At 38.4% G+C, this 17712-nt stretch overlaps 2 protein-coding genes across 4 annotated transcripts in view; both read left to right on the forward strand.

Annotated features, from left to right (window-relative positions):
* The window catches only part of rc3h1a (ring finger and CCCH-type domains 1a), a 32745-nt gene extending 25506 nt beyond the window's left edge, over positions 1–7239 (forward strand). For all 3 annotated transcript variants that reach the window (XM_053634016.1, XM_053634018.1, XM_053634017.1), the window contains exons 17-20: positions 83–173; positions 615–749; positions 1099–1193; positions 1384–7239. In XM_053634016.1, coding sequence (XP_053489991.1) covers positions 83–173; positions 615–749; positions 1099–1193; positions 1384–1546 — 484 coding nt within the window. In that variant the 3' untranslated portion in view covers positions 1547–7239. The remainder of the gene's footprint in view (positions 1–82; positions 174–614; positions 750–1098; positions 1194–1383) is intronic.
* Positions 7240–7876: 637 nt separating this feature from the next.
* On the forward strand, positions 7877–16586 carry serpinc1 (serpin peptidase inhibitor, clade C (antithrombin), member 1). The gene is made up of 8 exons (XM_053634020.1): positions 7877–8007; positions 10579–10950; positions 11946–12161; positions 12246–12383; positions 13929–14147; positions 14282–14456; positions 14553–14617; positions 16248–16586. The coding sequence occupies exons 2-8, from the start codon at positions 10579–10581 to the stop codon at positions 16416–16418; spliced, it is 1356 nt and encodes a 451-aa protein (XP_053489995.1). The 5' UTR covers positions 7877–8007; the 3' UTR covers positions 16419–16586.
* The last annotated feature ends 1126 nt before the right edge of the window (positions 16587–17712 follow it).

Raw genomic sequence — 17712 nt, forward strand, 5'->3', positions numbered from 1 at the left:
ACCCTAATTAAAGTCATAAAGAGTTTTATGAACTATACCTTGTGTTTTTGCTGTTTATAAATGTTCATTTCTGTGGTTCCAGTCTGCCCCCTGCTGCCCAGGACAGGGAACAGCTGAAGATGGAGCTTCATCAAGTCAACCAACAGATTACCCAACAGACTCGCTGTATGGAGGTGAGCTCATTGAGAATTAGCCTTACTTTTCTTTGACAGAAACATTTATTGTAATGTAGTAGAAAGCACCGGCAATGCTACATTAAGTTTATTAATATAGCCGATGTTGCTCAGTCAAATCAAGTCACAGGTAAGATTAAGTATTTACATGAGGGTAATTCATAACCCGGATAATTAAATTAAGGTATAGCATATATAACTCGCCATACCTTATAATTACGTTAGCTACCACTTTTTAGTGTATTAAGTTAGTATCCAAGCAGCAAAAATTAGACTGGGCAACACACTGCAGCTTTTACTTGGTTGATTTCTAGCTAGCTGGATTTTATGATTTTTTTTTTTTTCCACCCTTGAACTAGTAATTTAGCATACAGCATCATGTGTAGTCTTTGTACACATTGTACATAATGAGGTGCTTTAAAGGTTTTGGCTGTTTTGCAGAGGGAACCAGTTTCAGCAGCTGGCCAAGCAGCTCCAGTGGAGTGGTCAACGGCTAGTGTTTCCAGCGAGCAGCTGAGCCTAGAGTTGCACCAGGTGGAGAGAGAGATCGGCATGAGGACACGTGAGATGGCCAGGGTAAATAAGTTTATGCAGACAGAACCCTGAAGTTTGATGGCTGTTTCAGCCCTCAAACGGCTTTAAATTCCCCAAAAATAAGACAGCCAGGTACTGTTACACAAACCAACCTTACATTGGACAAAATCTAAAGATCACATTTAGTGTTCATGTAAGTGCTTAATGAAGAGTCTTAAGTGTTTTAAAGATAGCTGGGAACCTAGACTTATGGCAGATGTGACAAATGCACCAGTGTTGATCTGGGTTCAGTCCTTAATCATTACAGAGACTACAGAATTCTAGATCGTTTGTGGGGGGTTTTTTGTCTTGTAGATGGAGCTTTACATCTGTGAATATATTTGTGTTGCAGGAGGCGGCTAGCATGAAGTACAAGCTGGTAGCAGGAAGTGAGAACGGACAGAGTGAGCACAATATACAGCGGGAAGATCACCACCTAGCCCTCAAGTAAGATACTGGAGATGCTTCTAAACATACATGTGCTGCTGTCTAATTGATGATTGGCTGATAATTGCACGAATGTGGCGGGGTACTGATTTTCCAAATAAATTCCTAGTACAAGTGTTCTTGTAGCTGCTTGTGTCATTCTTTTGCTGTATTTTTGCTTAAATATCCTTCTTTTCTGTTCTCTTTATAGTGAGGGATCAAACGGTTCCAGTTCTGTGGTGCAGGATTGTGGTTTGGGCAGCTCCAGCATGTCCTCCCTGACCAGCAAGACATCCTCACTCAGCTTGTCATCTGAACTGGTGGGCAGCAGCCCGGATCTGACCAAGAACGGGGTGGCTCATGCATGCTCATAGTTTGTCTTCAGCTAGATGCTACCTTATGAGCTGGTGTCTCTTTCTGTTTCTCTCTCTCTCTCTCTCTCACACACACCATCTATCACTCTACAATCTGAGTAGAAAGTTGTATCTCAAATTCACCTCCAATTCGCATAGGCTGCAATACACCACCAACCATCAGTTACTTACCTATTTAGCATACTCCACTCATATTGGGTCACATTCTTTTTCTTTACCACCGCAGTATTGGGATGTTGAACGTTCCATATATTCAGTACATTTCAGCTGCATTTGTGACCGCTGATTATACAAATAATCAAAAAATTATGAGTCATACTTGCCTCGCAACACCTACAGGATTTTACAGGAATAGGAATAAGCAGTATCTGCCATATATTTTCTTTTTCTTTTTTTTTTCTATGATGAATCCTTTCACTGCCTTACACACCAGAGCATTCAAGAAACATTTTATGAATGTGTTTACTTGCAAGTCTGAACAGTAATATTAATTTCAATAACGAAAAGTAATACTCATATGTAATAGACTCAGACTACATTCTTAGTAGTTACATTTTCGTTCATAATGCTGACTTTACGTTTGAAGTTTTCATTGTGCCGGTTTCTCTTGTGAATCTTCTTACAATTTTTGTAGGAGCGTCCTGTCGTGCTGCATATTCTACATATTAGACACTTGTGGATATGATAAACATTGCCTGTTCAAAATAACTCCAGCACTTTTTTAGTCAGACCAGACTGTTATTCTGAGTTAAATCTAGTATTGTTGCCCCTCAGCTACGTGTATAATTGGTCAGTGTTCAGGCATCGTGGCTTTCCTCAGTATCTTCTCACTGTAAATCATTACTCAGGCCCTGCCCACACGTATACAGCTTCTTTTTTTGTGTCCACATGAAAATGTTGTCACTGAAATCGAAGCTTCTTGAAAAGGTGGAGAAATGTTCAAATTTGACCCTGTTCGTGTGGACAGCGAAACTGTATGTTTCCCTGCGTGTTCCTGTTGCGGTTTTGCATGTTATGAATGTTCTAGGACTGTTTTAAAAATTTCTGCCGACCTGGTTGTTAATTTGTGCTCTGTAATTTCATATTTAAAATTTTATTTAGCATTTTTAAACAACAAAAAAAATTACACCCTCATGCAAAGAAGACACACAGTGTGAACGTACTGCGTGGTTCTGGATTTTGGCGAAACACTGTGTTCGAATGTAACATTAAGCAGTAGTTCCTCTTTGTTTTTGTTTTAGAACTTTTGGCTGTTGTGGTATTTTTCCACATCGTCTTCTCTAACACTCAGTACGCAGCTGTTTTGATGCGTTTGATGCAAGTTTACGAAATACCATCACTGCATTATAGTGTGATCATTGTGAGCATTTAAATAACTTTTTGCCTATTCGTTTGGACAGAGATTTTCAGAAATATCCATATACGTGTGAACGGATCCTCAGTCTTATCCTGTGTAATTCCTGCCAGACAGCTAGGCATGCCTCTGAACGATGGGACGAACAGTCCACGTTTCGTGGGTTATTTCACAGTTCCACTCCATCGTCGCTCAGTTTGAAGTTTGTAACACCAATGACCTCATTCTTCCATGCTGAAATCGAGACTGTGCTCTCAGACTGACCTCCAAACTTTGCCTTCCTGGAGAAAAATGGCCAAATTCTTACTATTTTATTTGGCTAAGTATAGATTTCTTTTATTGCCCAGAAGCTGAGCTTCCAAAAATTTGCTTTGCTTCTTCAGAGGTGATCAGAAACAGCTAAAGCATGTGGATAGGGTCAGAAAGCCACTCATCACTTGTAGCCAATTGCACTTTGTTTGTTTTTTATTTTTTATAATGTTTTTATTTTTTTTTAACATCATGTACTAACATACCTCTCAGCTTTAATGTATTTTTAACCAGGGATATTTACACGTTTCATCCTGAGGATGGAAAAAAAAAAGCCTAAGAGACAAACTGAAAGGAGACATTCTGTTTTATGAATGTTTATATATACATATATGATTATATGATGTTTCAGGGAAAACACTGATCTGCATACAGATCTTCAGACCGAAAAAAGTAATCAAAAATGACTAAAGCCTTACAGTCAGGGTGCTGCTGTGGTGTGTGTTAGTGTTTTTTTGTTTGTTTTTGTTTGTTTAAAAAAATATATTATACACACACTGGCTCATTTAGGACATTTGTGTTTTAGAAATGTTGAGATGCTGTTCTGATCACCTCTGAATGGACCTCAAGCAATGTTGCTGTTTATTCGAACCATTTTCTTTTGTTGTTTTTAACTTCTGTGAAGTTGCTGTTGTCATTGGCATGTTAATTATTTCTCCAGGAGGCCACAGCGAGGGGTTCAGAGCCGATGCACCTTGTACCGTCTCTCTCTCTCTTTTTTGGCGGGGGGCTGATCCAGGTCTCTGTGTACCTATAAACGACTGAGAATCACTGCCTCGTGTGAAGCTCCATCATTCACTCACTGTATGTACTTCATATTTCCAGAATGTTCTGAAAAGGCTCAGGCGATACCATGATTAACCGCTTAACAGCTACGTTGCAGTTCAGTGTTAAAAATATTGAGACCTGCAACAGTAAGATTATTGATTTGATATGTAATATCACTTAGCTGTGAGTTATCACTTAGCTGTAAGTGCGTGGAAAGTCAACTACTGAGCTCTGAAACCCTGAAACTGTTTGTATACTTAACCCAGGGGTGGACAAATCCGAAATCTATAAGCGAACCCACCGAGCAAGTAAAATCTCAAGTGTGCTGCTTAGTCCCATTTTGGTTGCTAAAAAGTGGTAGCTAACAACATGTTGCAAGCTAGTTAGTTTGTTAAGTGCATTAATACAGACTGAGAGAAACAGTTATCCTTTAACAGGGTCTCTAATGTAGCACATTGTGTTTACAGCATCGACAAAATGTCAGCAAGTCGTTAACAAGCATTTCGGTTTTGAGATGTAGCATTATGTTCTCTGATTGCACAGTCTGGTTCGCATTTTTATGTCCTCTTAATATGTTTAGTCCAGAGGTGACTCTGTGTAGTGAACATGTGGTCTTTGTGCTGGACTTTATTTTGCTTGGTTTTGTCAGTGTTTCCATCGGCCTTCCTGGATTTGAAAAGATTGGTTTCATGCTAATTAATCCACTGAGTAAAAATCATTCTACCATCAAGCAGATCACATCATCGAGGTCCATTACATCACCGTAATACACTTTAAGATTAAACCTATACATCAAGTCAATAGGAAGTATTTTCTTTTTCTAGTTATTGAACCTACTTGACCACAAGGCAACTACACACAAAAACTACACTTAGCATGAAATCTGCTTGTCCCAGGCGCCAGGAAACCGATTTGTCCACTCCTGTACTCAATGAGCTCCATTTTCATTAACCAGCAATAATGCAGTATGTTATATCCAAGTAAGACTCATATAGTGTGTGTGTGGTAAGCATCACCAGAGCATTGATTATTATTTTTTTAAGACTGGATATTATGTAGCGTCAGTCACAACTACCACTCACTGATGTGCACAGATTACTTAATTACAACCACTTTCCCATTATTATTCTAATATTAGATAGATTTAACACCTTTTGTGTGTTTATACACTCTGAATGGCTGTTTAATGGCCATTCTGTGCTGTCTCGTTTAACACACCTATTTGGTGTCAAATTTTCTTTAAATGTTGCTGTTATTGCTTGTACAAGAGCTTATGACCTTTGTCGTTATATACATTAAAGCAGTGGAAGTGAACGTTAGACCATACTGTACAGATAGGAGGTATTTTGCGGAACCACTTTTGCACGCTTTCAATACAGCAGCATGTTGCCATGTTGGGTTAAAAAAAAAAAACGCTTTGTTCAGCGCTCGAGAGGAAACCGCAGTGCCTTGCACTTCTTACGTTGCGTCATCAGCCAGTTTGGTTGTTCATCTGATTGTAAATCATCTGCTTTTCAGAAAAAAATGTTTTTCTTAAGGCGACTTCATGACGAGAAGTCTATTTGCGATGTCTGAACTAGACACACATTCGATACTTTTTTTAGTTTGTCTGCTATTTGATTTGATTTTTCATAGTGCATATAATTAAACCAAAAAGAAAACAAGGTATGGTGTGTGTGTGTGTAGGGCTGAAAATGTCTTTGTAAAACTTATTCATTGGTCAGAAATACGGTGATAGAAAACTAAAACCTTCAGTTATATGTAAACATCACCAAAATCATCTGAGCATGGAAAACATGTATTTATATAAGCGTTATTTATATAATTATCTAATCATGTATTTAGCACAGACAGATGAGTCTGTGCTAAATAAATGATTAGATAAATCTATAAATAACAAACGTAAACATTCTGTGTAACATCCAGCATTTATTATCTTTGTTTATCCAGATTTCTAGAACAATAAGCCATGACTCTCTGGTCTGATGAGTAATTCTTATGCGTTTGTTTGTGTGCGTGCGTGTATACTTTGTCATTGTTGTGCAAGATTTGAATTTGAGACTGGTTTGAGTTTGTTTCCTTACATGAAATGCAGTGAGAAACTAGTCTCTCTCACTCAGAAGGGCTTCAGTTACTGACCTGCTGAAGAAATTGATCAGGCATTTAAAAACTGCTCTTTAACTATTGTTGCAAAGCAACATCCACATTCAGCCTCCCGTCAGGCATTGGTAGAAACACCTTAAGTGGAAAAGGAGAAAAAAAGAGGGGGAAAAAAAAAAGGGAGTGACCATGTTTACCCATTGATTCAAACAGTGTCATGTCTTATCTCATCAGTAAGCAGTAAAACGTCTCGTTTTCTGTAAAGAAGTGTAAATGTTGATCACGTTTTGTGTGTAGTTTCATTCCGAACTTTTTTTTTAGATTGGTGATTAGTCATTTGTTTCAAACTCATGTACAGTGAAGCAAAGTCATGTACAGAATTTTTTACACTCTCTCAGACAGAGTGGGAGGGGCTTCCATGTGGACCAATGAGTGAGTGTTAAACGAAGTCGAGCGTCAGGCACACTTGCTCAGGAAAGACTCCTCACCGACACGACACACACAAACACAGGTGTTAGTGTTCAGCTCATAGACATAGGATGTTTCAAAATCGATGATCATGTATGAGTCCCGATGGGAGTGTTGTTTCTGTCTTTCTTTTTTGTTCACGCTGAACATGCTCACTGCTTGCAGTCACCTGTTTTTTTTTTCTGTTGTTTTCATCACATTTAGCTATTCTTGCATTCATGCATCTTATTATTATTATTATTATTATTATAATTGTTTTTTTAATTTGTAAATCCTAACCTTGGGAAAATGTAATTGCTTTTGATGATTACTCTCAGGTTAGCTCATAAAAGATTGCTTAAATTAAGGTACATAAACCAACTGCAACATGAGTAAGAATTTAAAGTTGTGTTTTTTTTAAAAAATATATATATATATTATACTCCATTAAGGAATGTTTAGAACTATTTCTCCAATGTGGATTTAGCTGTTAAACCTTTTTGTTTATTTTTTTCTTTGTTAAAAATTCACTGTGTGAAATTTTGGATTGCATTTTTGTATAATACAATTGCTTTTCTTCATAGAATGGGGAAGGGGGGGGACTGGCTGGAAGGCTGAATTAGACAAAACATGAAATTATTTAAAAGTGTAACTTAATGTGCAACAATAATTCTGTACTGGCAGGGATTGTGATTAAATGATATTGTAAACAGCTTCTTTTCTTGTCTGCTTTCCCCCTCACAATTATTAGCACATGCAGATCATTCACGTCCAGAAATATATTACTAACATAACATTATCAATAATACTATACTAGCAAAACTGTGATGCCAATAACAGTATTTATTATTACACCAGTAACACTACTGCTGTACAAATCTCACTATTACTATACCAATAGCATTATTACTTTACTAGCAACACTATCACTATAACAAACATAATTTCCATGTCTCCAACACTTTGATAATTATTATTAGCCCCCCCATTTATAAAAGGAAATGCAGCCATTAACATTTGATTTCATTTGTGCAGAAATGATTGTTTGTGTCAGTTTCAGTGGCAGGGTTCAGTTTTTGAGCTGCTGTACCTCAGTGTAATTCCCTGGCTGCACAAACAGAATAAAGCAGTGCCAATGACTGACACTAATGAGGTTACATTTTTGTTGAATGTGCTTTAAAGCACGAGACGTCACTCTCAGCCATGGCACACACAATACAAAATACAGGGTCCACATTTTATGTTTTTGCTTCATGAAGGAGTATTTGTGAATTGAAGAAACTACAGAAGGCTGTTTTAGCCTCGCTTCAGGAGAAGAGACGAGTTGAATTGATCAATAGCTCAAAGGTTGCATTGAGTATATTGTTTGCACCACAGTGGTCTGTGGGACACTGACCTGTTTGGCTGTTACATTTGATGCTTTACCGCTGAGCAGCGTCACCTGAAAATCTGCTTTCTGAGAAAGGATTTAAGATCGTAACAGGTAAGGCGAGATTCAGCAGCAATATTTAAGCGGTAATAATGGACAGCGATAATTATACAAAATGTCAAGAACAAAATATGCTTCTGCACTTTTATCCTAAAAGCCCTGCTTCTCAGGAAACATGGTTAATGTGTAGTACCAGCTTACTATCTATACAGTCACGGAAACTCTGGACTTGTATTTTTTTTTCGTTTCAGTACCTGATATACAAGGGTGAGTCAAATGAAAACCTTTATTCTATGGGTGCCACAAAATGGTAGCATTTTTCTGCATAATCTCAATTTTGGTCAACGCAAGTGTCCTAGCACCTAATGAGGGTCCAAAATCCTCTACAAAACAATCTGATTCAGTTCAAATTTATTTACACAGGTTTTTATTTGACTCGCTTTTGTATTATTTCTAGGAGTGACACAATGTTGTTTATCATAATCATGTTTGTAAGGTTTCTCATAATTTGCCAACAGAAGCAGGCAGAATGTTGGCTAAGATTCAGGGGGTGTCTAACGTGGGTCCTGGGGTGGAGCCAGGCCCCACAGATATTTTAATAGTTATTTTAATTGGCCACTTCATTTTGCCTCCCTTTGCTGAATCTGGTAGCTCACAGGGTTATTAGGTTGGGAGTGAAGATGGGAAAATGAAGATAGCCTTTATCATCACATCACAAATACAGTACAGTGACATTCTTTTCTTTGCATCCTCGCCTGGCAGGAGGTCTTAAACTCAAGACCTTCTGATCAATAGCCCAGAGGCTTTAACCACTGAGTCACCTCTGCCCAGAGTGGCATTTAGGTTTACACTAAGCCTTCATCAGGCATAAACTTATGAACCCAAACCCAAGCAAAGCAGCAAGTTGTGAACAAACCAGACTGAACGAAACCGTGTTAGTTAGTAGAAAATGGCAACGGGGGAAGAAAAAAAAAACAACAGGAAGAGAGAAAACAGAAGTTAGACAAAGAATTAAACGGACAGTCGATTTGTTTCTTATGAGAAATGTTTGGTGAAGTCAGAATTTTTGCTTTATTTTCCCCAAACAGTACTTGATTACATCTCACTTAATGAGAGGGACTGTTAGCATAAGTCAGTAGTGTATGATGATATCAAGCCGAAGTGAAATCTGAGGAGTTGGATCTGAAATTGACCTCTACAACAAATCCCTTTTTCACATACTACATCTATTCAAGTGAATGAGCTTCCAAGTGTCCAGTGTGAACATGGCTTTACATGTACCTCACATGTACATATACTGCTTTAAAAAGACCCGACTTGTGAGACAGCAAAGGCATCAAGCTTCCTTCTGTTCCTTTCAGAAACATTCATCTGACCATGGGTGGACTGTGTTGGTCCAAGGGGACAAATGTGAACTCGGTGACAAACTCAAAGAAACTGCTGACTCCTGGGATTTTCACTACTTTAGGGTTCACACAGAATGGTGCAAAGAGAAAACCACACCAAACTAAATAAATAAACGTTCAGTGAGAGGCAGTTCTGTGGGCAGAAATGCCTTGTTTATGAGAGAAATCAGAGGAGAATGACCAGACTTGTCTGAGCTGACAGGATGTCTATAGTAACACAAATAAGAACTCTTTGCAACCATGGTGAGCGGAAACGCATCCCAGAATGCACATCAAACCTGGAGGTGAATGAGCTAGAACAGTATCAGGTTCCACTCCTGTCAGCCAAGAACATGAATCTGAGGCTATCATGGGCACAGACTCACTCAAATTGGACAGCTGAAGATTAGAAAAAATAAATCACCTCGTCTTTTTCCAGTCTTCCACTCCCCAGTTTTGGCGAGTGTGTGTCTACACAGAACTTCATCTGGAACTCAGCCACCAAAATATTTCTGTCCACCTGTGGGACGTAGATGCAGAAAACCAAAGAAACCCGATTAACCATATATTTGGCCTGAATAATAGTGTTGAAATAAAATCCTGGTGGTGTTAGTTGATAGTGGCCTTAATCCTATTCAACAGATCATTGTAAACTAAATGTAATAAATAATTAATACCAGCTTAATTTACCAGTAAAAAGACCAGGAACCACATCATAAGAGAGTTTTTCATTGTCAAGCACATGTATTAATTTAATTAAACAATTTAATCCATAATACATCCACACTGCCATGTATACTCACCAAGTTGGGCAGACAAATAGACCGTTTCTTAGGGATGCTGTTCCCTCTGATTGCTGGATTTTGTGTCCCCAAAATGCTGTCAAAAATGAAAGTAGATTAATCGTTTTGGATGCCAACATTAAGTTGACCAAATTCGGCTTGTCATGTCATTGTCCTTGCACATGCATGATACCACATTAGAAATAAAACAGAACAGAGGCATAGTGTAGTTTCATCTCACATAAACTCTGAGAAAATGGTAATATTACTAACATAATAGTCCAATTTTATTATTCACTCTTATTTATTATTGATGCCTTGGATAACACCACTGCTAGCAGAATGTCAGTATAGGAATCGTATCAGTATCCACAATCAGCCTTTGATAGAGAGGAAAAACATTTGTGATTGATTATTTATTCTCCTAAACATCTTTCCACATCCTCGCTTCTTCCTAGATGAGAATGAAGTGGGTGGTGTGTGTAGGAGTTTTCTGGATCCTCTCCATCTCCATAGCTCATGCAGACATTGACATCTGCAGCCTGAAGCCCAAAGATCTGCCCCTGGAGCCGGTTTGTATATATCGCAACCCGAACTTCCCCGAGGAAGAAGAACCAGCTGAGACCCCTGAGAAGATCCCTGGGTCCACCAACCCTCGAGTGTGGGAGCTGTCCAAAGCCAATGGGCGCTTTGGACTTTCTCTCTTCAAGCAGCTCTCCAAAGGCAAGTCTGAGGATGCAAACATCTTCATGTCCCCGCTCAGCATCTCAACAGCCTTTGCCATGACGAAACTGGGGGCTTGCAACAGTACGCTGGAGCAGATTATGGAAGTAAGGCAGTGAGATCATATGTAACATTTAGTTAAACTTTACATTCAGGTCAAAATGACCAAAATATAAGTCAGTTTTACAAAGATGAAAGTTCACACCATTTTGTCCTGAGAGTGACAAAGTAAACAGATTTTTATTATTATTTCTAGCACCCTCTGCTGGCTGTGGGACAAATTAAAATTGCCAGAAAAAACACCAAGTCCTCTCTATCATCCTACATTTGGTTTGTCCATTTCATTTAAGGAAAAGGGGCGGAGCCACACAGCAGTGATCTGGCTGGGGGTGGAGCTCATTCTGTGGTCATAGTAATATAAACAGAAAATGGTCAGATTCATTGTACGGCAATATTGCACAACAGTTTTTTCTGAGGTGTTCCTGAAATCATTATTGCACGTTAAAGTACAACAGCGCTGTGGAATTCTCAATTGTGATTGGTCAGAAGGTGTTTTCTATAGCAGCAATTCTGACAATAGTGTACCTATCACAGGTTTATATTAATGCACTTGATCTAATACTGTTTCTATAGTAACAGCTCATTCACAGGGCCTTGTTCCGTGGATGCTTCACATAAACAGATTAAAAACCATGTTATTATTGATATGGTGATGTTTTCTGTAATGAGACATTTATTTAACATTTATGGAAGGAGTCTTCAGTGTCAGCAGTTTGTAACAGTCAGAGGTAAAGCTGTAACTATTTTCTGTAGAAGTATAAGCTGTAGCAGTTTCTGATTAACTTCAAGAGAGAGAACAGGAACTAACATGATTCATGGACCATGTCATCAAATGCAACTATAAATGGATAGAAAGTGAGACATTTCATCTGTTAGCATTGATGTTGTGGTAACTCTGCTTCATCACACCACCTTGTCACTGATTATTTTCCGATAACATCACATCCACAAGATTTTATTCAATACATAATAGGAAGTAATTTGTTTTGCAATGTTTCTCAGGAAGTGAAATTGACCTTCCATCCACATGCCTCAACCACAGGTGTTCGAGTTTGACACGATAAAGGAGAAGACGTCGGATCAGGTTCACTTTTTCTTTGCCAAGCTGAACTGCCGCCTCTATCGTAAAACACACAGCTCTGTGGAACTGGTCTCGGCCAACCGTCTGTTTGGAGAGGAAACGTTCGAGTTCAACGAGAACTATCAGAACATCAGTGAGAGGGTCTATGGGGCCAAGCTGCTGCCGCTCAACTTTAAGGTCTTTAATGCTTCACAAAACATCACTAAAAAACAATAAGTGTCTCTTTTATCAGCGTTGATCAGTCTTCGTTCCTTCCTGCAGAAGAAAGCTGAACCTTCAAGGCAGAGGATTAACGAGTGGATTTCTGAGAAGACAAACAATAGAATAAACAATACTTTGCCCAACGGTTCAATAGACGAAAATACCATTCTGGTGCTGGTCAATACCATCTATTTTAAGGTAGGCTTAGCAGTATGGGTTCCTCAAGGGTTCTCAGAATGGTTCATGGTTCTAGGGTTCTAATATGAAACTTTAAAAAAAAAAATAAAAATAAAAAGACACTTCATTGAATCTTTAGGAGGAACAAATGAATGAAATCTGCAGTTTCAATGAGAGCTGAAGGTCACCCAAAGTGAGCGTAGCTAGAGAAAGGAAAAATATTTAGGATTAGTTATGAAAACTGAAACAATGTGGTGACTTCCAATCGGAATGAGTGATTGTTTATGCTTGTTTTTTTCCCGCTCTACTGCCATGATTATTCATTTCAGATGCTCGTTCTTGAAGCAGTCAGTAAGAGTTGCAAAGAGGAAATGTTGTTTCCACTGAAGGCAGGGGTGGACAATTCAGTAGCCCAGGCATGCGGGAAAAGCAGATTTCACATCCAGGCTATTAGTGTTTTTTTTATTTGCAGTTGCCTGGCAGACAAGTAGTTTCAACACCACCAAAAAAAACCCTGCTATTGCAAAACAAAGGTTTTTATTTTGCAAGTAGGTTTAAATGCTTATGCGAAGCACATCAATACTGTAGCACAAGCTACTAATTCTGAATCCCACCACTTGCTTGCACTCCACACATCGTCCAAGATGATCTGGCTGGTGGCAGAATGACTTTTACTAGGCAGATTAAATAGCATGCACAAATGATCTTTTCAGAATCAGGAAAATGCAGGTTTGTGCAAACACTGAGGAAAACAGAACAAAAGAAATTCAAGCACAAAGCTGAGAAAATAAACTCTAGCCAGACTCAAATATAACATATGTGCGATATAAGGGCGTTATCTCATTGAAGTCATGCTCACAAACTACTATGAGGGTGCAAAAACAATTGTCTATATTAGAAACTGTTAAGGATAAATAATCAGAAACTTTTGTTTCCCTTAGTTGCTATTAACTCACTTAACTAGTTAACTAGCTAGATAGTTGTTATTACATTGTTAGCTACCACCATTTTATACCATTTAGGTTTTCCAGGCAACCAAAACATGGCACTGGGCAGCACACTGGAGCTTTTACATGCTTGTTGGGCTAGCTAATTAATTTATAAAGAGAATCTAATTCATTACATACACATTTTCCCTTCAGAATGACTGTTTTTAGCAGGAAGAGATCGTTTGAATGTTATGTGTATTGTACTGTACACGCAATAATATTGCACTTGCCAAGTGATACCAGCAAAACCATGGCAACAGGCATATCTCGGCAACGTCCACAAGACACCAACATAGACTTACTGAAGGACATGAATTTGCTGCCAGTGTGAACGCAGGGTAAGTGTGTAGGGAATGAAAGAAAGAGGATTTTATGTCCAGTAGTAGTAAGTCAAAGTGACTGGGCTTCTTTAAGGCATTTTTTTCGTTAGCTTGATTGATCACCTGTGACATCATGAAATTTGAAATTGACATTACTATTTCACAGGGACCTGAATGACTGAAATCCTGCACAAATATTCTTTTATTTCACACTTAACTTTCTTGCTAAGTGACGTTTGATGTTGTGCATTATCAAGGGCCAATGGAAACACAAGTTTAACAGACAGAATACCAGAGAGTCCAAATTCCATGTCAGCAAGACACAAAGCTGCCTGGTGCAGATGATGTACAAGGAAGACACATATCGCTATGGAAAGTTCCCAGAGGACAAGGTACAGGTGCTCGAGATGTTCTACAACGGAGAAGGCATTTCAATGGTGATTGTATTACCACACAATGATGCAAAGCTGGCTGAGGTATAATTTTGCAGTTCTCCTTTTTTTTTTCTTTTCAAAAAAATTATCAAACATCCACTGACTTTTCGATTGCAAGCAGTAAAATGTGTTCTTGCCTCACATTGTACATCGGTATCTACACCTTTTTAATGAAGGTGGAGGAAAATTTAAGCCTTAAGAAACTCAGTGGCTGGTTGAATGACACCAAAAATAAACAAGTGGCAGTGCAATTCCCGCGTTTCCGCATAGAGGATAACTTTAGCCTCAAAGACAAGCTTCAGGCTATGGGTCTCCATGATATCTTCAGTGCAGAGCATGCCAGTCTACCAGGTAAAGCCTCTGGTTATTGATGTTACAAGTCATAAATAAGCATAGCTGTGTAATCCATCCTGAAAACATTTTTCTCTCTCTGGACCCTGTATTCAGGTATGGTAGCGAACAACCACAATGGCCTTTATGTTAGTGATGCCTACCACAAAGCTTTCCTTGAAGTAAGTTCCTCTTTCATAATAATTAGGGAATTAAATCTGTTCCAACAGCGTTTACATACTGAATATTACATTGCTCAAGCTGCATAGGAATGAATTTACAGTTGTGGGAAAAAGAAAGTACACCCTCCTTCGTTTCTGTTTTTATTTACCTAAATAACAAGCAACTTCTATAAACAAACATAACCTCAGGTGACAACAAAAAAAACACCACAGATTTCAATATATAGCCATTTTTCCCAAAATGTAAACCAACATCCAAAAACCAGGTGGGGAAAAAATAAACATACCCTTCCTACTTCCACAATCATTAAGAGACTAATTAGAAGCCAAATGTTACTACTGGAATGTACACAATTAGTTAATCACCAAGAAGTGTGATTACTGCTATAAAACCAGAACTTCTGCCAGTTTGGTGTTCTGGAGCATTCAGGTGTGTCTGCATCATGCCAAGTCGAAAGGACATGACCGCAGAGCAGTAAATGCCGTTGCTCATCAATCTATGAAGGGTTATGAGGCCATCTGCAAACAATTTGAAATTCACCATTCTACAGTGAGAAGGAGAGTTTACAAATGGAGAGCCTTCAAGACAGTTGCCAATCTTCCCAGGAGTGGGCATCCCAGCAGATTCAATCCAGGGTCAGAGCGTACATGTTAACGTTCGTGACTGCACAATCAGAAAAAAGACTGAACAAGTATGGCTTTCACAAGGGTGGCTAGGAAAAAGCCCCTTCTCTCCAAAAAAAAAAAAAAAAAAAGAATATGGTAGGATGACTTAGGTTTGCAAACTTGCAAAGACACATTTATTTCAGTTACTCACCAATTTAATAAATATTTTGTGAAACTCAGTCATTTCATATTAATGACTTGATAGAAAGTGATCCACAACTAATCCATAAATTAAATCAAATAAGACTAGCTGTTCAATTAGGACAAAAGAAATAGCACCCTGTAAAAGTGTGCATCTGTGGTAGCAGTCACACTGGAATGGCTGAGTTGCATTACTGGAATATTTAGCATGACAAGCTCAGGAGGAGCTGTTCTACCATTTGACCACCATATTGATGTTTTCAGTTCTCTGTGAGCTTTGGCTTTTATGGAGTTTTGAAGCGATCACCAAATGTAAATCAGCTTTGCTGTGAACCCGTTTGGTAATTTATAGGTGATTGGCATTTATCAACATATGCGAGTATGAAGAAAAGGTTCATGTTTGGCTTAAAGTTTTCACAAATTACTTGGTTTCTGAAGTAACTAAGTTCATTAGAAAATATTGTGGGTGAGTACAGACAAAAATAACTGTAGGATTGGAATTAAAAAATAAATATAAAGAACTCATGGACACACCTCCAACAGGTAATGGCTAGTAGGGAAAACCACAAGGCAGCAAAATATAATTCCCTGCTGAATGTTTTGACAGAATGCAAACTATGGTATTAAATTGCATTAGGTTTATCTGGAATCCTAAATGTCGTTAGTCTACTACACGTACTATTGACATTTAGATTGATGTTATTAAAATATGTAAAAAACTATTTCATGCACCCCCAAGCTGAAGCTACATAACATTCAAGTCGCAATAGAAAAGAGTCGATACCAAGCCGATATAATAAATAAATATCTCCATTTCTTCCAGGTCAATGAAGAGGGCAGTGAGGCTGCAGCAGCTACTGCTGTAGTGTTCGGTGGTCGCTCCCTCAACCCGAATCGTGAGGTGTTCATAGCCAATCGGCCTTTCTTTATCTTTATCCGAGAAACCACTATCAACACGCTGATCTTCGCAGGCCGTGTGGCAGATCCCTGCTGAGGTAGATAAGGAGATAGAGATTCACTCCTTTACCCATGATGAGTGAGGTGAAGTGAGAGGATGATTATGATGGAGCGCTCAATGACGGTGTTATTATTCTCATCATTCGGGTGGTATGATGGTGTTCCATTTCATTATTCATTATAAATAAAACAAAAAAATTTAAAACTGGTGTAGTGTATTACTGAATTATTCACATACTAAAACTTCCCATGAAATGGTTTGAGAGCTGTGGTTGTATTCTGTATGTTGAAGGATTTCTTTCTGAAACAGGAAGTCAGAGTGACAGCATGTTGAAATGCTTGACCGACACTACACAACAGCCAATAGCATTTGATATTATGCCACACCACCACCACCACCACCACCGAATCTAAACAAACCTCACAATACCTTAGCGAACTGGCTAAACAGGGAGAACATTGATGAGTTCAATGAGAGCTTTTCACTTACTCTTGCTGTTAGAGAAGCCATAGTGTAAAAAGACAGAATCACAGTGTCCATCAGGATGAGATAGCCACATCTTCTAGCGTTGATCCACTCGAGACTCCAAAAGTCCACTCCAAAACTCTGAAAAGCCACAAAAACATGACCTCATACAAACTCCACCCTCTTCCAAACGAATAAACTCCAACCATTTTCTTTTCCTTAACCAAGCAATGGTTAGAAAGGTTTACTGCTAATGTAGAGAAAGACATGCATCTGGGGTGTGGGGTAAATACATTCTAGAGAGCATTTCATTAAACAATCATTCAGATACGAGTCATCAAAAAATGTGATCGTTTTCCTATAAGTGACTATAACTATCAAATTAAAACAAGAATATCTCCAAACTGTTCTTTTGTTGTTGTTGTTTTCCCCCCCAGATATAGTATTGTATCCGTGTCCATAAGACTAATGGACAGATATAACAAGCACAGAAACACCAATTTTGATTTCAGGGACTGTTTAAAGACCATAACTGTTATTCTATATTGAAAATTAAACTCTTTGATCTGGCAGGGTGACAGAATATGTCATTAGACAACAGAAAACAGTGCAGAACACAACTATTTTTACTCTTCAAAAACACTCAACAATAAAAAAACCCCCGATTTTATTAAATATGCAAATTGGTCACACCCACAACTCTTCACAACAATTTCCTAGAGAACTGTTGTTACATGGCCTGCATTTGCATAATGGAACATGATTGGCTCTTATATTTTATGATGTAATAACACTCACCTGTAACTGTTTAATACTAGCTCAGATTTTTAAGTGAAAATCACAGCTGATTCTTAAATGGACATAC

Source organism: Ictalurus furcatus, chromosome 10 (genome assembly GCF_023375685.1).
Source record: "Ictalurus furcatus strain D&B chromosome 10, Billie_1.0, whole genome shotgun sequence".
Classification (NCBI taxonomy): Eukaryota; Metazoa; Chordata; class Actinopteri; order Siluriformes; family Ictaluridae; genus Ictalurus; species Ictalurus furcatus.